At 42.1% G+C, this 18,483-nt stretch overlaps 2 protein-coding genes across 2 annotated transcripts; both read right to left on the reverse strand.

Annotated features, from left to right (window-relative positions):
• Positions 1 to 972: 972 nt before the first annotated feature.
• LOC107226715 (potassium channel subfamily K member 13) lies at positions 973 to 5,889 on the reverse strand. The gene is made up of 4 exons (XM_015667618.2): positions 5,579 to 5,889; positions 4,597 to 4,789; positions 3,380 to 3,454; positions 973 to 3,098 (listed from the first exon to the last, which is right to left on the reverse strand). The coding sequence occupies exons 1-4, from the start codon at positions 5,705 to 5,707 to the stop codon at positions 2,218 to 2,220; spliced, it is 1,278 nt and encodes a 425-aa protein (XP_015523104.1). The 5' UTR covers positions 5,708 to 5,889; the 3' UTR covers positions 973 to 2,217.
• Positions 5,890 to 9,314: 3,425 nt separating this feature from the next.
• Positions 9,315 to 15,442, reverse strand: LOC107223564 (coiled-coil domain-containing protein 85C). The gene is made up of 4 exons (XM_015663270.2): positions 13,837 to 15,442; positions 11,942 to 12,314; positions 10,106 to 10,371; positions 9,315 to 9,827 (listed from the first exon to the last, which is right to left on the reverse strand). Exons 1-4 carry the CDS (start codon positions 14,395 to 14,397, stop codon positions 9,783 to 9,785), a joined length of 1,245 nt encoding a protein of 414 aa, XP_015518756.1. The 5' UTR covers positions 14,398 to 15,442; the 3' UTR covers positions 9,315 to 9,782.
• Between the last annotated feature and the right edge of the window lie 3,041 nt (positions 15,443 to 18,483).

Below are 18,483 nucleotides of genomic sequence, written 5' to 3' on the forward strand. Positions count from 1 at the left end.
CGTATAAGTTATTCACTAAATTGTCGTAATTTATCTTTATTTTGGCTAATTTTTTTTCACTTTATACGATTAATATTTTAAATATCATTTGGATATTCTAATTATTTTCTCCATTCTTGTGACATCTTACTTAGAGGAGTTCTTTGTCTCCTGTCGTTCGTTAATTTCCTTATCGCAACAAATTTTATTATCCGTATCATCCAAACTAGGTCCACTTGCGTGAGTGTAGCGAAATATCGAACCGTCCTTCAGCTGCAAACCGTGTTGCAAATTTCTATGAGCTCGAGCTATGCGACTGTGTGAAGTACCGCTTCCAAAGACGCCTTCTTCCAATGCAATCATATCGATGAGGCAGGTGAAAATTGTCAAATTTTCATGCGGCACCTTTGAATCAGGAACAGTATTTGAAAATTGACGAGTTTTAATCAATACATTTGATTTTCGATTTTCCGTGGCGTTTAATTAACCACAAAAATGTCGAAAACTGTGGTAAATGTTATGTTGTAGAATATATATCTTATGAAGAAAAATGTCCACGGTACCTCAAAGTAAAGAGACTTCGTATTTATGTTTACATCTTTAGTATCTTCTTTCTGGATTGATTGTTCGTTGAAATTATGACTATTCTCTGCCATTCTGACGCTTTTGAACGTCATTGCAATTTATTCATGCTGTCTGCACTATGTTCACTTTTTTATTCACGTGTTCAAGTTTTTTTTCCCCACCCCGTTTCTCTCAACAACATTGTTTACACCACCGTGAAACGTGAGAGTGTCTCGATATTATCGCGATATGAGAAGGGTTTGAAAAAAATATCAGTATTATATTTTTTATCCCAATCCACTATGTATGGCATACATTTCGTGAAACGTAATTATTTTCATTTAGACGCGTCAAATTGATGATCGAAAATCGCCGTTGTAGGAAATACTTGACAACGAATTTAAATTCGAATAATAATATAACCGGGGCTCATATCTAACCGAACTTTATTATGACACCGTTCTACACGAGATTTACTTTATAATATAGTCGGGATTTTCATACACTTTGGGAAGAAACGTACATATAATATTCATTGTCAGTACTATAATACATTACTTAAAAATATTTTATAGTTATAAATTGGAAATTGCAGTAGAGAGTTGTTACTTCCTTACATGCAAAATAACTTACGATCGAGTCGATTTGTATCATTGCTACATCGGCAATTTCTGCAGTTATATGGGACCTGTACCTAAGAGATTCTAATTTTTGGCACCGGTCATTTTACTTTTGTGACTATAGCCAGCTGGGTGAGTGTCACGCTTGCAACTTATATAATACCATAAATACTGTGCGGTGGGTAATTTTTTTACTGCTGATATTCTTCAATGCAGTGCCTTTAACAGATCTTTAGCAGATTTTTCAATCTGATTTTCAAAACCGTAGCATGAAGATCTGAAATCACTTGTTTGAATGTAAATCATAGGAGTGGAGAATTAATATCTAAACCCTGCAGAAGTATGTCGCATTGGGGTGGTCCTTATTTAGGGTGTTGGCGAACTTTTTCCATGCCATCCCCCAAATCGATTCTAAATGATTCAAAAGCAATTTTCTAATTTATTCAGATCTTTATTTCAATTCTTTGTATTGTCCCAGTAGGATTTTTTCGCCATAAGAATAACATGGAATTTTATGACCACTCGACACTTTGTTCTTTTCACTATATAGGGCAATTTTGGCGAGAAAAATCTGAATCAAACGGGGATTTATAATATCGCGGGTATAGTCAACTCTTTTAGAGGATATTTTTTCTTTTCTGATTGCTTAATCACTCAATTATTTCCAGCAAATTTCAGAAAGAAAAAATATCTTCGAAAAGAACTAATTGTACTTGACAAATCCCCGTGTTTTATCTAAATATTTCCCACGAAAATTTCCGGAAAGAAAAAATAAAGTGTAAAGTGACGATAAAATCCCGTGCTATTCTTACGGCGGAACAAAACCCTCGTGGGACAGCATAAGGAGTAGAGATATAAATATGAAAAATTTAGAGAGTTGTTTTTAAATCATTTAGAGTCGGTTTGGGAGGCGGTAAGGAAAAAACTGGTCGACATCCTGAATAAGGACCACCCTAATCTCGCATGTATCCTTTTGGATCAGTCTTGGCTATAAGGCTCTTTAAGGCCGGTCACTTTTTAGAGTCTGTGTCCATCAAGTCCCCGGGAAGTCAGCTCAAAACTTTTCGCTCGCAATAGCGAGAGGGCCGACGGCGCCGGGTTTGAAGGCCGGCTGATGATGAGGGGTCGTCGAGTTCGAGGGAGTTCCACCGCCCCTCTGCATCTGGGCGGTTTCGTAAAGCGTTTTCTGCATCACGGCGAGGGACACTTTGTTCGCTGAGAAAAAATCTTTCATGGAAATCAGCTCGCCGGACAACCGTCTTGGGGTCTCCGAAGAGTCAGGTTCCCCGGCCGAGCTGTGCATCGAGTCCCTGGCGCCGATTTTCGTCGGCCTTCGTCGGGCGCAGTAGACGGCAGAGACGGAAGATCGCCTCCTGGGAAGACGGGGTGCGGCCATTCCGCCCCCGCCGCATCGCAGCCTCTCTATCACCCAGTTGAGCCCCTGTTTTATCACGATCGAGGTGACGTTGAGCAGCGAGTAAATGCAGCAGCACCCTGTCACCAGGAAGAAGAAGTTCGCCAGCCGGTACCAGTGCACCAACGGATAGTTCGGCTGCTGGGTCGTCACGAAATCGCCGAAGCCGATGGTCGCGAAGCTCACGAAGCAGAAGTACAAAGCCTCGAAGTAACTCCAGCCTTCCAGAGGCGCGTACACCGCCGCTGCGCAACAAGCAATCCCGCACGAGGCCAGCGACAAGTACAGCATCACCCAGTAGACGCTCGGCTTCCAGTGCTCCAGACCCACGTCGTCGTCGTCGTCGTCCAGGATGTCGGGAAGCGAAGCTCTCGCCCGGGTCGAGCCTCGCGATATTCGTCTCGAGGCGAGCGTCGTTTTTCGCAGACGTTTCTTCAGCCGTCGCAAGTGGATGCTGCGCAGCACCCAGGCCAGGAAGGTGATTATCCTCTCCAGGAAGAGGTTGAAGAACAGGATACCACCTGGCAGGGTGATATTTTGAGTAAGAGTGACAAGTTTGCGACCACGGTTTAACGCTGGTTTTCCTTTTTTATCTGGAGACAAGTTTGGAAGACAGTCAGTCAAGTGCCTGCGGATCAGCGGAGCACAAATTTTTTAACTATTACCGTTTCAGTGACTTCGAATATTCTTTACCCTCGTTCGGTTTTAGATGCGGATAATCAAAGACCAAGGCGACATTTACAGACCAAAAATTGATGGTGAACTTATGGGGGGTGCGATACATATATTCCCCACGTCTTACCGGAACAGCCCAAGAATCCGTAGAGAACAACGGCGACGCGTCCAGCGGTCGTCTGAGGGGCGGTGCTGCCGTATCCTGTAAAGGAGATGGTTAAATATGGGTCAGTCGAGGCGACGAGATAATTTAAAACGCTTATCTCGCCGAGTGGAGTTCTCCGCAATACACGATCGCGCGACATTCTCTTGGTTTCGTTGTGTGCCCGGAAAGCCGCGAAGAATAGAAGCTAAGGAGACGCGGAATGAGCGGGTGTATTTGTGAGCGTGCAATTGCGGGCTGAGGATGGAGGCATATTAGCATCTCGGAATCTACCCTCCTACATTCCCACGCATCGCGGGTCGCCGACCTGACGGACCTTTCTTGCCGTCATTATAAGTCCATTATAAATTATATTCTTCAGCAGGAAACTGAAAATACGCATGCGGCCGGAGGAAGAAGATAAAAATTACAGAAAATCCACCAGGTGGATTGCCAGGTGGATATAGGCGTGCGTGTGAGTGTGGTAATAATAATTAAATTTCGGATATTCAGTGAAATTAAGTAGGTTAGATTAGGGGGCTTATCAATGATAATATTTCTCGCATCATCGCAAAACGAAAGGCTTGTAAAGCTTTATTTTGAGGAATAATCGTTTGCTTAATGGACAAAATATTATTACTAATTCGCTTGAACTGAAATTTGAGTTTCATGCGTACGATTAATTTCGATTTCTTTCTCTAATTGTCGAACAAAAACAGTCTGCGGTACATTTAGCGAAGAGTAAAGTATTTGAATATCGTTCGATTAATACAAAAAAAAATGTCATTCGTTCAATTCAGTGGAGCACGCTTTGTGATTTTTACTAAATTATTGAAGAATGACTTTTAACAATCTTTGTGAAACTTCGAATGAACTAATAACAAGATTAATGACGAAATTTTTAACGCTCTGATTATATTTAATAACAAAGTGATCGTGTGGGAAGACGAAAGTGTTAATTTTTTTATAAATTCTTACTACGACACTTTTCAAATTTTCAAACCTAATACTTTCACACTTTGTTCAAAGATTTTTCAACATTTTGCAAAGTAAAATATTACTCCGATACTGTAATATCCTACATTCGAAATCTCGTTTTAAGCCTACCAATTTAAAGATCAAAAAATTCCACAACCCAATTCTCCCGTTCAAGGAGTGGTGATAAATGAGTCGTCAAGAATTAATACATTCTGATTTCTCACCGATCGTCGAGACGATGGTTCCAACGAAGTGAAAACTTCCCGGAAAGTCCCAGCGTCGCCGTTTGTTGATAATGCCGGCTGACGAAGCGTTTCCGTAGGCGGATAGAAGTTCGTGTAACCGGTGAACGGCTTCAGATCCCGGCTGAAGGTGTTGTTTTCGAAAGTTGTGATAGACGCGCCAAAATTCAGCAGCCTGAAGATGACGAGTTGATTCGGTAAACAAAGAAAGAAGATATATAATAGAAATATTATATACATATATGTATGAACCGTTGTAAACACGTTGCAGGTTGATTGGCGTTTTGTTGCTGTAATTCTTCCCATAACATTTCTCAATCCCCGATCCATTACCCCGACGGTTATTTATATACAGGTATAGTACACAAGTGTATATCACGCATGTTGTACTTATTTACATTCGCGTCCAGAAGTATACAGCCCTGCATGATTACGTCAGGGATTTTTATCTCCTCGCAAAGAATCGGAGCAGCTCGATTTACGATGCCAAGTCACTGGCGCCAAGTTTTTCTCACCGCATTTTCGGCAACCGTTTGAACCTTAATCATAATCTATCATGCCTCGTGTGGAATTCATGTCACGTTTCATCGCCGTAAACAAACTCTGAGATCCTTCTGACATACGCGAGTTCGTACGCGATTGAACTAAATCGCATGATTGCAAAATTTCGCTTTGTAACACCGAGTGACCCGAGTATCCGTGAAACAAGAAATCGACAATGAGCTTATGACGTGTGAATAATTATTTAAAGGCAGAAAAATAGTAGATAGTAAGTATAGGACGCGTTTTCGAGAGGAAGTGAGGAGAAGACAAACTTCCATGTGGCGTAAGGGTTACATGTGCAAAATTTCGCAACGTCAAATTTCGCGTGCATTCGAATACGGGGGAGCGAAAAAAACGAGGTAATATATGCTTCACTCCGATTTTGGGACGCGGTACGAAACGTTTTAGGAAAGTGTCCCACCTGTCGAACTTCGAGGTCAGCTTCCAGCCGTTGAAAAAGAGCGGCACCGGCGAGCATGTAGGCGGCCAGGACGCCGGCTAGCAGGACGAACCTTGCGTTGTCCTCCGCGAGGCCTCCGCACATGCACATCCCCGATGACTCTCATCGCTCTGCCCTGAGCGGACGAATCGCATCCCCTCTCCGCGTTTTTTTCCTCCACGTGCACAACGACGGCCACCGTTGAACCGGAAACGCGCAAACTCCAGATCTCGTCAGCGATGTAAAGACGTTCACCAAGCACCTATCTTCTAGGTGGTATGCGGGGCGAAGAGCTCTCTCTGCGGACAAAGAGAGAGAGAGAGAGAGAGAGAGAGAGAGAGAGAGAGAGAGAGAGAGAGAGAGATAGAGATGTTTAGTAGATATAACAATCGGTTCATCAGTTGAACTAAAATAGATGTAGGTTGAAGGATGGATGTCGAGGGCTTGGATCGTGTTATAGACGCCCACTGTATCAATCGGAACGAGAACGTGTCAGAGATTAATGAAATTCTTCAATCAGATAACTGATCGTTATATTCGACAAATCGGATTCTGCACTTCGCTCAAACCTGGCACGTTGAACGCGGATGTCGTTTATATCGGATAGGCGACATCACGTTTCGCATTGAGATCAAAATACATGGTACATGTTTGTGTATATATATTTGCTTCTACTTTTGACTTTGTAGATTTATCTGCTGATATCCCGAGAATTGCATTCGAAGAATTGGCATACCTGTAAGATTTATTGCCGTTACCATATTCGCAAAGCCGTTTTAGAGATCGTAAGTACGAAAGTGGAGAAGCGTCTCACGTGAAATTTGTTCAAATTCCAGGTCGCGACGAATGCAAAGTAAAATCTAAAAATATGGCGGTATTAAAAGAAACTGCAAATCAACGGATTTGAATTTTTTCAAATCGCAGGTTACCACGCGAAAAAAAAGAATTTGTTCAAACCGGAATGCAATTGTGCTGTTGTAGTCTATGGATCAGCAATATCGATCACAGCTAATCGTGACCCAAATTTGAAAATGTTTCCAATCGCATATTAGATGCTCATAATTTTATGATTTTTACGCAAATGCCACCTTCAAGTACTAGAATATACGTACGTAGGTATAATACACATTTGCGGTTCACGATCAATTGGCAGACAGTATTCAGTTTGCGTGGGTGCTGATTAGGTGCACAAGGTATACTCATTGTCAGTATACGCGTACGGATGTATGTACAATGAACCTGCAGAGTCCGTGAGAACGACAAGAACCTTATTATAACGCTGCTGTGTAACCGACGATTAGAGGCTTGGAATACATTATACAGAACGGGTAGCGGATCGTCACAGATCATTATAATGTACTTCTCTGACTCGTTGTACCTGATATTTCACACGTACTTAGCCACGGACTCGTGTTAAATTTTTCTTGACTGCAGATTATGGCGGGACTTGAAGAAGATAGACCGAGGACGGATTTGCAGGATATATAGTTTGCGAAATATTTCCCCATGTGAATGAGGGTGAAAAATAAAACCGTGGATAAAAAAATGTTAATTTATAGACCGTATATGACGAGCCGACCGATGTGCGATGCTTTTGGCGTTGCCAAAAAGGGTGTAGTTTTCTAGGGCAATCTCGGAGGGCTGTCATTGAAAGTCTGGGATCCTTTGAGCCGTTAAAAATAGAAATAGATCTTCGTTTGCGGGCATTGAGCGCGTGTCCTCGTCCGCGAGAGAAGAAGAAGCGAAAAAGAAGCTGAAGAAAAACACGAGTGAATAGAAAAAGAAGAGGAAAAATAAAACGACAGTTTTAGAGCCGCTGGGAAAAGTAAACGTTGGGTTAGATAAAGGAGATAATTAGCCGGTGGAATGAAAAGTGCGACCGAAATGTCACGGCGTTGCAATGCGTCAAAAATAATTCCCCCTCCTTTGCTCGCAGCTCGTGTCTTACGTGCTGTCGCAGCTATTATCGTTTTATTATTTTTCTTTTCATTTTGCTTCTCTTTTTCTTCCAAATTTAACACCAAAAATAGCACAGACGTGTGGCTTGTCTTGAAAGATATAGTCATTTAAGTTACACCGCTGCATCCATCGCTCACATGCACAGATATTACAATACTGTGTTAGTTTTTTTTAACTCCCTTATTTTTGATATTTTTAAAGCAAATCAAGAAGGGCATTAAATAAAATAAATATACGCACCAATCTCGGATTATTCTCTTCTTTGAAATTTTTTTTTAAACCGATATCAAAGTCGGAACAATTATCCCGAATATACGTGCGAAGAGTATAAGTTGAATCACGCTGTATAAAAGTAATTTCTACGTGACTGCAAAAAAAAAAGAACACAAGCAACTCATCAAAATTGCTTAGCATTCAATTTTTCGTGCACTGACTTGGAAAGCGTTATCCAATTATGCATGGAGAAAGTTCGATCAGCGGTAACCGCGAATTAAAATAATTACAGTAAAACCCACAGGTAAATATGGGTATACAGGTGTATACGTAAATATCACTTTGATAACAATGATTACGAATTTCTCTTTCGATTCCATCACGTACAATGCAAACAATGCAATTGGTTTACTTCTATTGTATTACCGAAAGTTTCTAGATTCGTTTAGAAACATGGATAAAAAGAAGACTCTAACTTTTCTCCGGAACGTTATTTCAATCAATGTCATGCACGCAACGTAGATCCAACAGTTTACTAAAAAAAATCATCCGGCTACGGAGGACGATGATTTGAAACATACCGTTTCAACGTTTATTACCCGTTTGGATTTCCGTCGAAATTACCTTTTCTGCGGTATCAAAGTTTTATCGACTACAATAAGAGTTGATCGCGGTTTCTCCTTCGACGTTTTGTCTATAATAGCAGTCTATTACTTTACTGATTGACGACTGAATAATGTTTTCGTATGCACTGCAGAGCGAGGCGTTAAACACCAAACATACATATTCCACATAAATGTTCCTAACCCGAAAGCAAAATCCACTCGAGCATTTAGGTTCTTACTGTATGTTTTTTCTTGGGTTTCCAGTGTAAAAAATATCGATATCGCACTTTTCAGGACAAACTTTGATTAAATTTAATATGAATGATCCCATTGTCGGACTATAAATTAGAATTTTTTTTCATCTTCAAATACACATAACAATGTGTAAACGAAAAAAAATGTCTCAAGCACGAAAAATTCCATGTATTAGTTTGCCCGGTTTATAACTTTCAACAAATTTGATTATACGGGATTAAATCTGAATTTTTTGAACCGTTTGAAAAAATCGAAGCTGTTAGAGATTTCACATTTCTCGGCCGTAGATTTAGGCAGATTCAGGTGGGAGTATAAGGTGACGGTGAAACAAGCGTGACTCACTTCGCGGTTCTTTAATATGCCACATGTGTTAGGTATCGTTGAGTGATTTTAATTTTATTTTCATGTTCTAGTGTACGAGTCGATGACTGTTCAAATAAAAAATAAAAAAAATAAAAAAACCAGGTTCCCGCTTGATTTATCGCATTCATTTTGCCGGAGAGAATTAACAGATTGCGTTTTAAGGCATGTATGTATCATAATTAGTTGCGATTTCGGGAGGCAAGCGAATACCGCACGGCGGCAAAATCGGTCCATTGCAAAAAAAGAAAAAAGTCCAAATAATCACGTAGGTGTATCCGTCACGTTTGATTATAATGTATATGCAGAAAAATTATACTGCGCGGTTTAATAAAAATATATTTTATTAATATAACAGTCGCATCTAGGCAAGCTAACGGCATTCGTATAATGTGTAATAGAGGTTTATAAATAGAATATTATTACAAAGAATGTAACAACGTCGCGATCGTTACGGCGATAGAATATTATACACGTGGAAATCCTATCTGTATATAGTGCGTATATATTATAAACTACCTTATATGTATATAATATATATATTTATAAATTTATCATTTTGATAATAATAATCTCTGTATAATAATACTATGGAAGGCAATACGGGCACTTACGCGTTAATGAACACGTGACAATTAATTATACCTAGTGATTCTTGTGTATCTTAAAAATATGTATAATATCGAAACTGATTAGGTATCATAGCTCGGCAGATAAAACTGTCTTATTACAACCTAGGATGTGTCTATACTATAATATAACATTGTATAAATATGTACTTTTTGTCTCTCAGGTTAATGTCTCGGCTGAGGAGCTTCCTCTAGCTTTCTCCAAACGACCTGTAACCAAACCAAATATCATTTTTTCATCAGTTTATCAACTGGTTAGCGGAAAATAAAATACGATGTAACGAGATCATTTTAGCGTAATAATTTACCCAGTTTCTCACTCTTACTCCTTAAAATCTTTGCAACCAGTATTAAATGACGAAGCGAATTCTAACGAGTTGCCAAGCGAATGAGAAGTTTAGGAATTTTCTTTTCAAACGAATCTTCAGTTATCCGGGAGTATCAATCGATGACGACGATTCAGCAGTTAGAAATGAAGATCAACTCACATTGCACATTTCTCTGACCAACGCCTTTTCGCCGTCGTGACCACCTTCTCTCTCAAGCTGTTCCCTGACTTCCAAAACTTGAAGAGCTCGAACCACGGCCTCGGGACGACCTCCTAGGGGGGTGCTATCGGCGGGAGAGTTTGGGTTTTCCCAAACTTCACCAGGGGGTGGTTCCCATCCTTGCGCCCTGGCTTGCAGCACGCTTTTATCCTCCTCAAGCTGCTTTACTCGCTGTTCGAGGCTTCGAACGTACTGCATAGTTTGGTCTGCAATGAGAAAATGTAAATGTTGGAATTTTTATTTTTGGATTGAAATGTTTCAGTGATAATGGAATAAGTATAGTGTTGATCAACTCGGGTTTTGCTTCTCAAAGAGAGAGAAAAAAAAAAAGGAAAAGTATCTTAGCTTCCGGTCCGCGGAAATTGTGAAATAGCTCTTTAGGCGGTTTCGTGCATTTTTTCATTTGCATCCTCTGCATGCGTCGAAAGAAGAAGTTATTTTTTGCTCTACTGATCGTGAGTTTGCTTGAGACAATTCCTTGAAATCTGCGTGCGGATTGTCGGACATTATCTGAAGCGGTGGTTACATATCTTATTCGATATATAGAGTGGGAATCCGGGGCCGAGTCAGTCGGTTTCATCACGCTCCATGCAGCTCGTCGGGCAATTAGCTTGGTAATTACGATTTCGTATTATTTAATCGCTGCCTGAAGTTACCAGGTCGGCGAAATCGTCGTCTAGAACTGCGTTACCAAATTCCCGTGTATGTTAACGTTTACCACGTTCAAAAATCCGTGAAAGATACTCGAAACACGCTTCCTGCGTCGCGACACTTTCACTTATTTATAGTGTTGAAACAGAAAATTCCTGTGAAATACAATGAGAAAAACAAGAAGATGAAGACTTGGAAGATAATTAACAAAATTACGTCATTGGTTACCGATTATCTACAGGTTTCCAATAGTCAGTCGCCTAATATTTTTGCTAAATATTCCAGAAACTCTCTCTATATATATAACGAACTGAATCAGACTAACTTTTCGATTTGGAACATTTGCATACTTCAATCGAGTCATTTCACCGGATATAATTTATAAATTCTGATCAATTTTCAATGTATTACTAATTTTAGGGAAGGATAGTTTCATCATGTGTTTTCTGTTGTTAATTAAAAGATATCTGAAGCAAAGTATAAACCGATCGAAAAAGATACTGTCTGCAACTATAAAGTATATTTAAATGTGTACATCAGAAAATAGTGAAATTCGATTGCATAAAAATTTTATAATTACTGTTTGTAATGGAAATGAGAACTCTACGCACATGCATATAATCAGTGGGACTTTTTTCCCATGAAGCCTTGCTATTGTTACACAGAATAAAGTTTGTTCATTGCGAAAAATAGCATTCATGAATGAACCTTTCTCCGATCATCCAGCACGCGTAAAAAGTTGATAGAAAAGTATCCAGCCTAATTTTACTAATTCGTACTGTTCGTACTGTCCAGTAACTACAACTAGTTTGCATTTACTCCTAAAAAATGTGTCGTTGTAGAAACTCGTTATCTGTGGAAACCTGAGTTTTCGATCAATTAGCTCGATAGATCGGAACGTTGGATACATCCTTTGACAGTGTCTTTTAAACTGATCCCCAATTGGTCAAAGTTTCGACCTTTACCCGCACCATGCAGGAAATACACTTGGTCCTAGATCCAAACGTCGCAGATCGATTCCACATCGTGTGTGTAGGTGCAATAACTAATTGGCAGCGGTGATTAGGAAGGGGAAGAGAGCCAGCGGTTCGGGCATTCGACGTTGTAACATTAAGAAATATTCACCGTTAAAAGTGGAGGTGTGTCTTGACCTCGACGGCACAGTCTCCTCGGCGTTGGTACTGGAGCTGGAACCATCTCCGTCGTCCCTCTGTCCGCCGCCTCTCTCTTCGTCGAGGTAGAGGCAGAGCTCTTTGAGCTCCAGGTTGTCCTTGATGAGCTCCTGCTGCTTGTTGTCGAGCTGCCTGAGCTTGTTTTGGTAGGCCGAAACCTCCTGCCGCATCACGCTAGCCGTGTACCTTCCGAACCTCTGCCATTCCCTCGCCAGCTTTCTACCCTTCTGACGATCGTCGTCCAGGAAGCAGCAGAGGTCCCGGAGCTCCTGGTTGTCGTCGCTCAGACGCTGGTTCGCCTCCTTCAGGGCCCGAAGCTCGTTCAACTGCGAAGAAATCATCACCGATACTTTGAGCTTACAGTTTTATGCCCTACTTCCTGCTCCAGGTAGCTGCTATGCCAATGAATTATGGGCCTGTTACACGGCCCCGTATTACCACCGCTTATTGACCCCGAGAACCTCGTACGCGTGATCCTTCTTCCCTGTGCGATTCGTTTACAAGCTTCATCGCTGGCTTATTTAACTTATTTCCAGACTTGTCTACGTTTCTATCACTGCTGTTTATCCTTTGTTTCTTATTATTTTACAAGAGGCAAATTTAGGATTCTGCATAATTAATTTTGGTACGCATGTGGAGAATAGCCGGTAACTGGGCCTGTGGGGTGCAGCTCGGAATCAGCTTGCAAACTGGTTTAGCGAGAATAAGATAACTGCTTGTATCATCTTATTTGAGGAAATTTTTTTTTATTTAAACACGAAATGTTCGGTTCGATGACCTAATGCTTAACTCAGTCGGTCATTTTCATGTTATTAATGATTCGTACATCGCAACCCGGATACACTCATTTTTCATTTCGGTCATGTAATAGTTTAATTGATAAAATCAGTAATGAGACTTGAGAGTGGAAAATTCTTCGACGAATCGTCTACTAATTCAGTTCGACTTTCTATTGAACAATGATTACCATGACTTGACTGGAACATGTCATTAAACGGTAGTTATCTTGAATACAATGCGACCATCAAAATATTAGAAATTGAAATTGTTTTCATTTCGAGGTACACTCGATCAAACTTTCGGTAAAAGCAGATATTAGATAATTCGAAAGACGTTTTTGCCATATCCCGCCTTTTATCGCAACAAAATTAAAACTTCACCTTCGCGTATAGTTTCTAATGTACTCTGAACACACACCGCAGGACCTCTGCGTAATTTCTTGAACCGATCCGTTCAAGGTTCGAGGATAGTTTTGGTCAGGCCACGACGATTTATCGTCTCTCAAAAAGCTACTTTATTTCTATGGAATGACGATAGAAGCGTGATCCGATTCGACGTTCACTGAACACACAGAACCGCGATGGATTTCTGATTGTAAGAATCGTATTATACCCGGCGGCGAGTCGCTTATGCGATATTGACAGATGCGATTAGTGCAAAATGTGTACATGGGTGCGGCGATAAGTGACGCGTAGAAAATTGCCGAATACCGATTACCGGACATCAATCTCTCGAGTGGATCATAAACCGCGTTCCCGTTCAAGCTGGTTGAACGCAAGCCGAGCGAAACGATCGCAAAACGGATTTATCTTGAATAATCGAACAGCACGTGTAATCCTGAAATCACTTAAAACCGACGTTTCGCGAGAGTTCCTTACGACCGGACAATCGGTAGACGATTATACCTGTACGTAAAACGTCAGCGATGAGCCAGTGGTCGTCGTTTGACCAGCTGACCCAGAAGATGGTTGGTAAACAAGACGGCGACGAGGAAGAAGTTTGACGGCGATGCCGAGGCGTGATAAAATTCCATGTGAATGGTGATGGTAGAATATCGGACAGTCTTACCAGACTTTGTATCTGTCGGTTCTGCTCGGTGGCGACCCTCGATATGTCGGACTCCGTCTTCCTGACGAACTTGAGCATCTCCACTGGTCCAAGCCTGAGAAAATCCTCGTCCGTGATTCTCTGTCGTTGAACAACCTGGGTCAAAGGATACTGACTGGCGGGAGGTATCTGACCCTGAGGAACCTTGCCCTGGACGTTGTACCCGTGAAGGGAGTGCTGTTTGGCCGATGTCGGATGATCGGGCGGTACTATCTTCGCGGTGTATTTACCCTGGGCATCTTTCTGCCCCGGGGGTTGTACCCGGTGTATCTGCGCGTGACCCTGGTGGGGATGGAGGCCGTTCACAGCCGAGTTCGGGGGCGGCGGAGGCGCGCCTGTCTGCGAGGATGAACCCGGTGGAAAATGAGGATGATGTTTGAGGATGCCGGTCGTTGGCTGCGGAGGAGGCTGATACCGTGGCGGTACCGTTTCTTGTACTGGCTTGATCATGTGCGCTGCGTGCTGTTGCTGGTTTTGTTGCTGTTGGTGGTGATGCTGCAGCGGCTTGTTCTTATTGGACATCGCGGGCGAATTAGCTCGGGGCAGGGCTGCGTCCCATTTTTCGAATAAACATAAATAAAATAAGATACGAGAGGTGAAAAATCGCCGACTCCTCTCAGCTCAGCTCAGCTCAGAGTCAGTCGCTGCTTTATCCGCGACTCGGTCCCTCCGTAATCTGGGTCAGGCGGTGCTCCGGGTTTCGCGATCCTCAGACGACCGACGACGAGTGAGGAAGCAACAGGCTGCACACACAAACACACGCACCTTTTCGCGCCACGTCGTTCAACACCTTTCACGATCGGTCAGTCAGTGAGTCAGTGAGTCAGTCAGTCAGTCAGTCAGTCAGTCGTGTTCCTCGATCGGCATTTCCCTGCACTCCGCGGCTCTCTGCAGTTCCACCAAAACCTGACAACCGACCATTACTTGGCTCGACGAGGCAGATTGCACACCTTCGTAATCACCGCTACGAACATCTGTTGCACGTTCAGGGACTCAGGTTTACAGGGATAAGAAACCGCACGTCAAACAATCCGAGGCGGACGCAAAGAGCTCGTTGGTTTCCCACCGTCTCCGTATCCGGTTATTCTCGTAATATCGTCGTGACCGATGATCGGTGAGCCCGCACCTTCCTACATGACTCCGATTTCCGTAAGCTCGGGGTGTTCGAAAGTCTCCCTCGGTTGTGAACCGCGCGCTCCGGAATGCGGAAGGTTTTCTTTCCGATCACCGCTAGTAGAGTAGTACACGCTATAGTAAGAATATGGCGTCCGATTTTTCGAGCCTGGAATCCAAACTTGACGGTCTTCGAAAGGTGGTCCAGATTGAAATAAAAGGGCGACGGACCTTTCGATCCCGGGGTTTCCGACCGGTACGAATCGGTTAAACGCGGTATCTCGAAGCGTCGATCTTCAGGACGAATAAACTCGGCGATATCGTGACACACGCAACCGGAGACTGAGCGACTCGACGGATTCTCACGTCAAAATCCACGCACGAAACATGGCGACCCCGGGAGCGTCTGACGTGATTGCGGACGACGCCGCGACGCCTGACGTCACTGCGCGCGGGAATGAGAAGCCGGCCGCTTATTGGTCGTCCAGGATGCAGTGATTTCTGTCGGGCATTAGGGTGGGGGCAGAGAATGTGGGCCCCGAGTGGGGCTGCATTGGGTCAGGTACACGGACAGGTAGGTACACGAATACCACCGTCCCCGGAGCGAACCTCGATCTCACGGCATTGTCAGCAGGTCCTTTTTTCATGGAAGGGAACCCGCGGGGTTTTCGCCCTTTTCGGAACCCCCGGTATGTATTCTGACCACGGGATGTTCACCTGACCATCGAGTAATACGTCAGGTTCACCGTGGGTTCCTGGGTCCCGTGGGTCCATTGGGACCCGGTTCAGCAGGTGCAACGTCGTAAAACTTATATCGCAGCTATAAGGTACCGGCGTGCCCATGGATAACACGTAATTTTGTACCGCTTGCAACGGCTCGCCGATTTCTTTTTCTTTCTTTTTTCCTATGAAGAAGAAGATGGAGAAAATTGTTTTCCCACGATCGTGAGAAGTTTACAATTATACATATAATAAGCCTGCGGAAAAACAAATTTTAGTTTGTTGGTCGTCGGCGATAGATGAAGACAGTTGTTAAGATAGACTTGGAAATTACAAATTTTTGGTAAAATAATTCATTGTCAATGGTTCTCAATGAGTTGATCCTTTTTCAAGGTCTGTAATTACCTATGCATAAGCTGCAGAAAAGAAGTCTCTATTGGAGAGTCGTAAGTAATTTCGAAAATATAAATTATCACTAGATAGGTATAAAAAATGGAGTCCAAAGTTTTCGAACTAGATATCTATTGTATCACCAGTCCTTATTTTATGGACACATGTGTGAGTAAATTAGTACTTTCTCAATTTGTAACAGATTGAATTACACGATGGTCCTCTTTCAAAATGATTGATTGTTGAACGGATCGGACGATGAATAAACAATCCGTTATGTTCATTCGATCCGGTCGCGCTCCCGCCGTCGTTGCTGGTGCTGCATCAGAAGCGTGGAATAGAAAGTATAATTCGGATCGCACCGCATATTTGGAGCACGTTATACACGTATACGTGAGTATCTATATGCATTGAATACAGACGAAGAGTATTTGTTACGAGGTCATTTTGTATCATTGTTTATCTATAAAAGGCAACTCGATTAACGATCAACATAAAGAAAATGACAAACCGAGTGTGGAGATCGGCCGAAATTTTATTCATCTTCTTTTTCTTCTCTTCGTTTTTTCTATCCGCTCTGCCGAAACATCGATTTCCCCTAAAGACATCTTAAACCGCGCGTTACGCAGTTTTTGACAAAGCTTTAATTCATGCATAAATCTCATGCATTTCAAGTTTTCAATTAATTCCACCGAAGCGTTTCCGTCCTTGCTAATCGTACAAGTTGTATGAAATTACATGATCGAAATTTTACCGACATCTTCGACTCGGATATTTTTAATACACATCAAATATACAAATATTAAACTTTTTCGAGCTTCACCCACGTCGGAAAGTTGGTAATTATCTTAGCGCACGTAGAAAAATTTCATTTATCACAGTAACTGGAAAAATACAGTAAACCAGGTATCGTAAAAAAAACTGTTTGAATATTGTTGGAATTAGAAGAAACGAGGTACACGTAACCATTTTGCGCTACTGTCGATCCTTTTTTGGTAATTGCAACGCAAAATCAGTTTGTTCGGTTTACTCTACTTTTTTAGTTAAACAAGGCTTTGACGTCAATTTATTGTCGCACAAGCGTTAAATATTCGCAACAGTTACAAGAAAATATAGCAACAGTGATCGTAACGAGAAAGAATAGTAACGGATACCAGACTTTCCGGTAACAGCTGGAAAACTAATTTTCATTTTCTACCTAGAACTATATTTTTCGATTGTGGTAAAAAATGAAAATAGTCAAGGACTGAGCGGTAACCGGAACTAAAAATTTCTCTCGGTGTGTACAATATAATCGGTGTAAAAAAACAAACAAACAAACAAATACAAAACTCAAAATAATTGTGTAAAAGGATTGTAAAACGAAGTTGATCTCTGCAACAAGCACGTTGGGCACGTAGGAACAACATCACAGGCAATCTACAGGTATGCGTGTGTGTGTGTATATATATATACACACACACACGCATATATATATAAACATAGGTATAATATGTACGTGTATAAAATTGTTGAAGACTCGTTGCGCACACGTTTTCCTCGAATGAAAAGTGAGCGTGGGGGCAAGATGTGAGAGGTGGGGCGTAGCGGGGCATAAAAAACATCTCTTAGATCCGTTCTCTCGCTACGGTTGGAGGCAAGGAGGCAGCCTCGGTCCACGCAGCCACCGAGAGCGGCATCGAAGTCTCCCTTCTCTCCGTCTCAGTCTTTAGCCCCGCTTCCTCGGGGCCCGTGCCCTTCCATCGGGCCCGTTTTACTACGTACGGTTCTCGGCCCTCGTACCCACGCCGAGCGGAGAGAACCGGGCTCGCAACTCACCGCGTATACACGCACAACAAGAGGCAGGCGCGTAGGTACGATACGTTATACGCACTGCCCAGTCTCTCGAAATGGAACAACGGTATTTGTGAAAGGTCATATAATATGGGCACTTATATATGCGTGTATAGGCGTATGTGCGCGGATCATCGCACACGGCCGTATCTCGACACTGGGACTCCACTTTACGTTCAGCGTGTGTGTTTTATTTAAATATCGCATGGTTTGTCATCCTTGTTGTTTTTGTTTATCCTTGTTATTCTTCTTGTTTTTCACGGTACCGTGCATACAAGTTACTACTTATTATTAAAACATCGTGTACGTACTATGCGATATTATTTTATGTAACAAATCAAGTATCGTATAAAAGATTATCCAAGAAATATATATATCGTTGAGTTATAATTTAATTTAAGTTAGGTCGGTTTATATATTATACACTGCGGTATATCATCATTACTATTAGTGTACGTTATAAGGAATCAGCTTTATTATACGTAATCCTCGAGAGCACCGTGAGGGATTATCATGCGATTACTTGGAGCGATGATGACGATGTTATATTAT

The sequence above is a fragment of the Neodiprion lecontei genome, chromosome 3 (assembly GCF_021901455.1).
Source record: "Neodiprion lecontei isolate iyNeoLeco1 chromosome 3, iyNeoLeco1.1, whole genome shotgun sequence".
Classification (NCBI taxonomy): domain Eukaryota; kingdom Metazoa; phylum Arthropoda; class Insecta; order Hymenoptera; family Diprionidae; genus Neodiprion; species Neodiprion lecontei.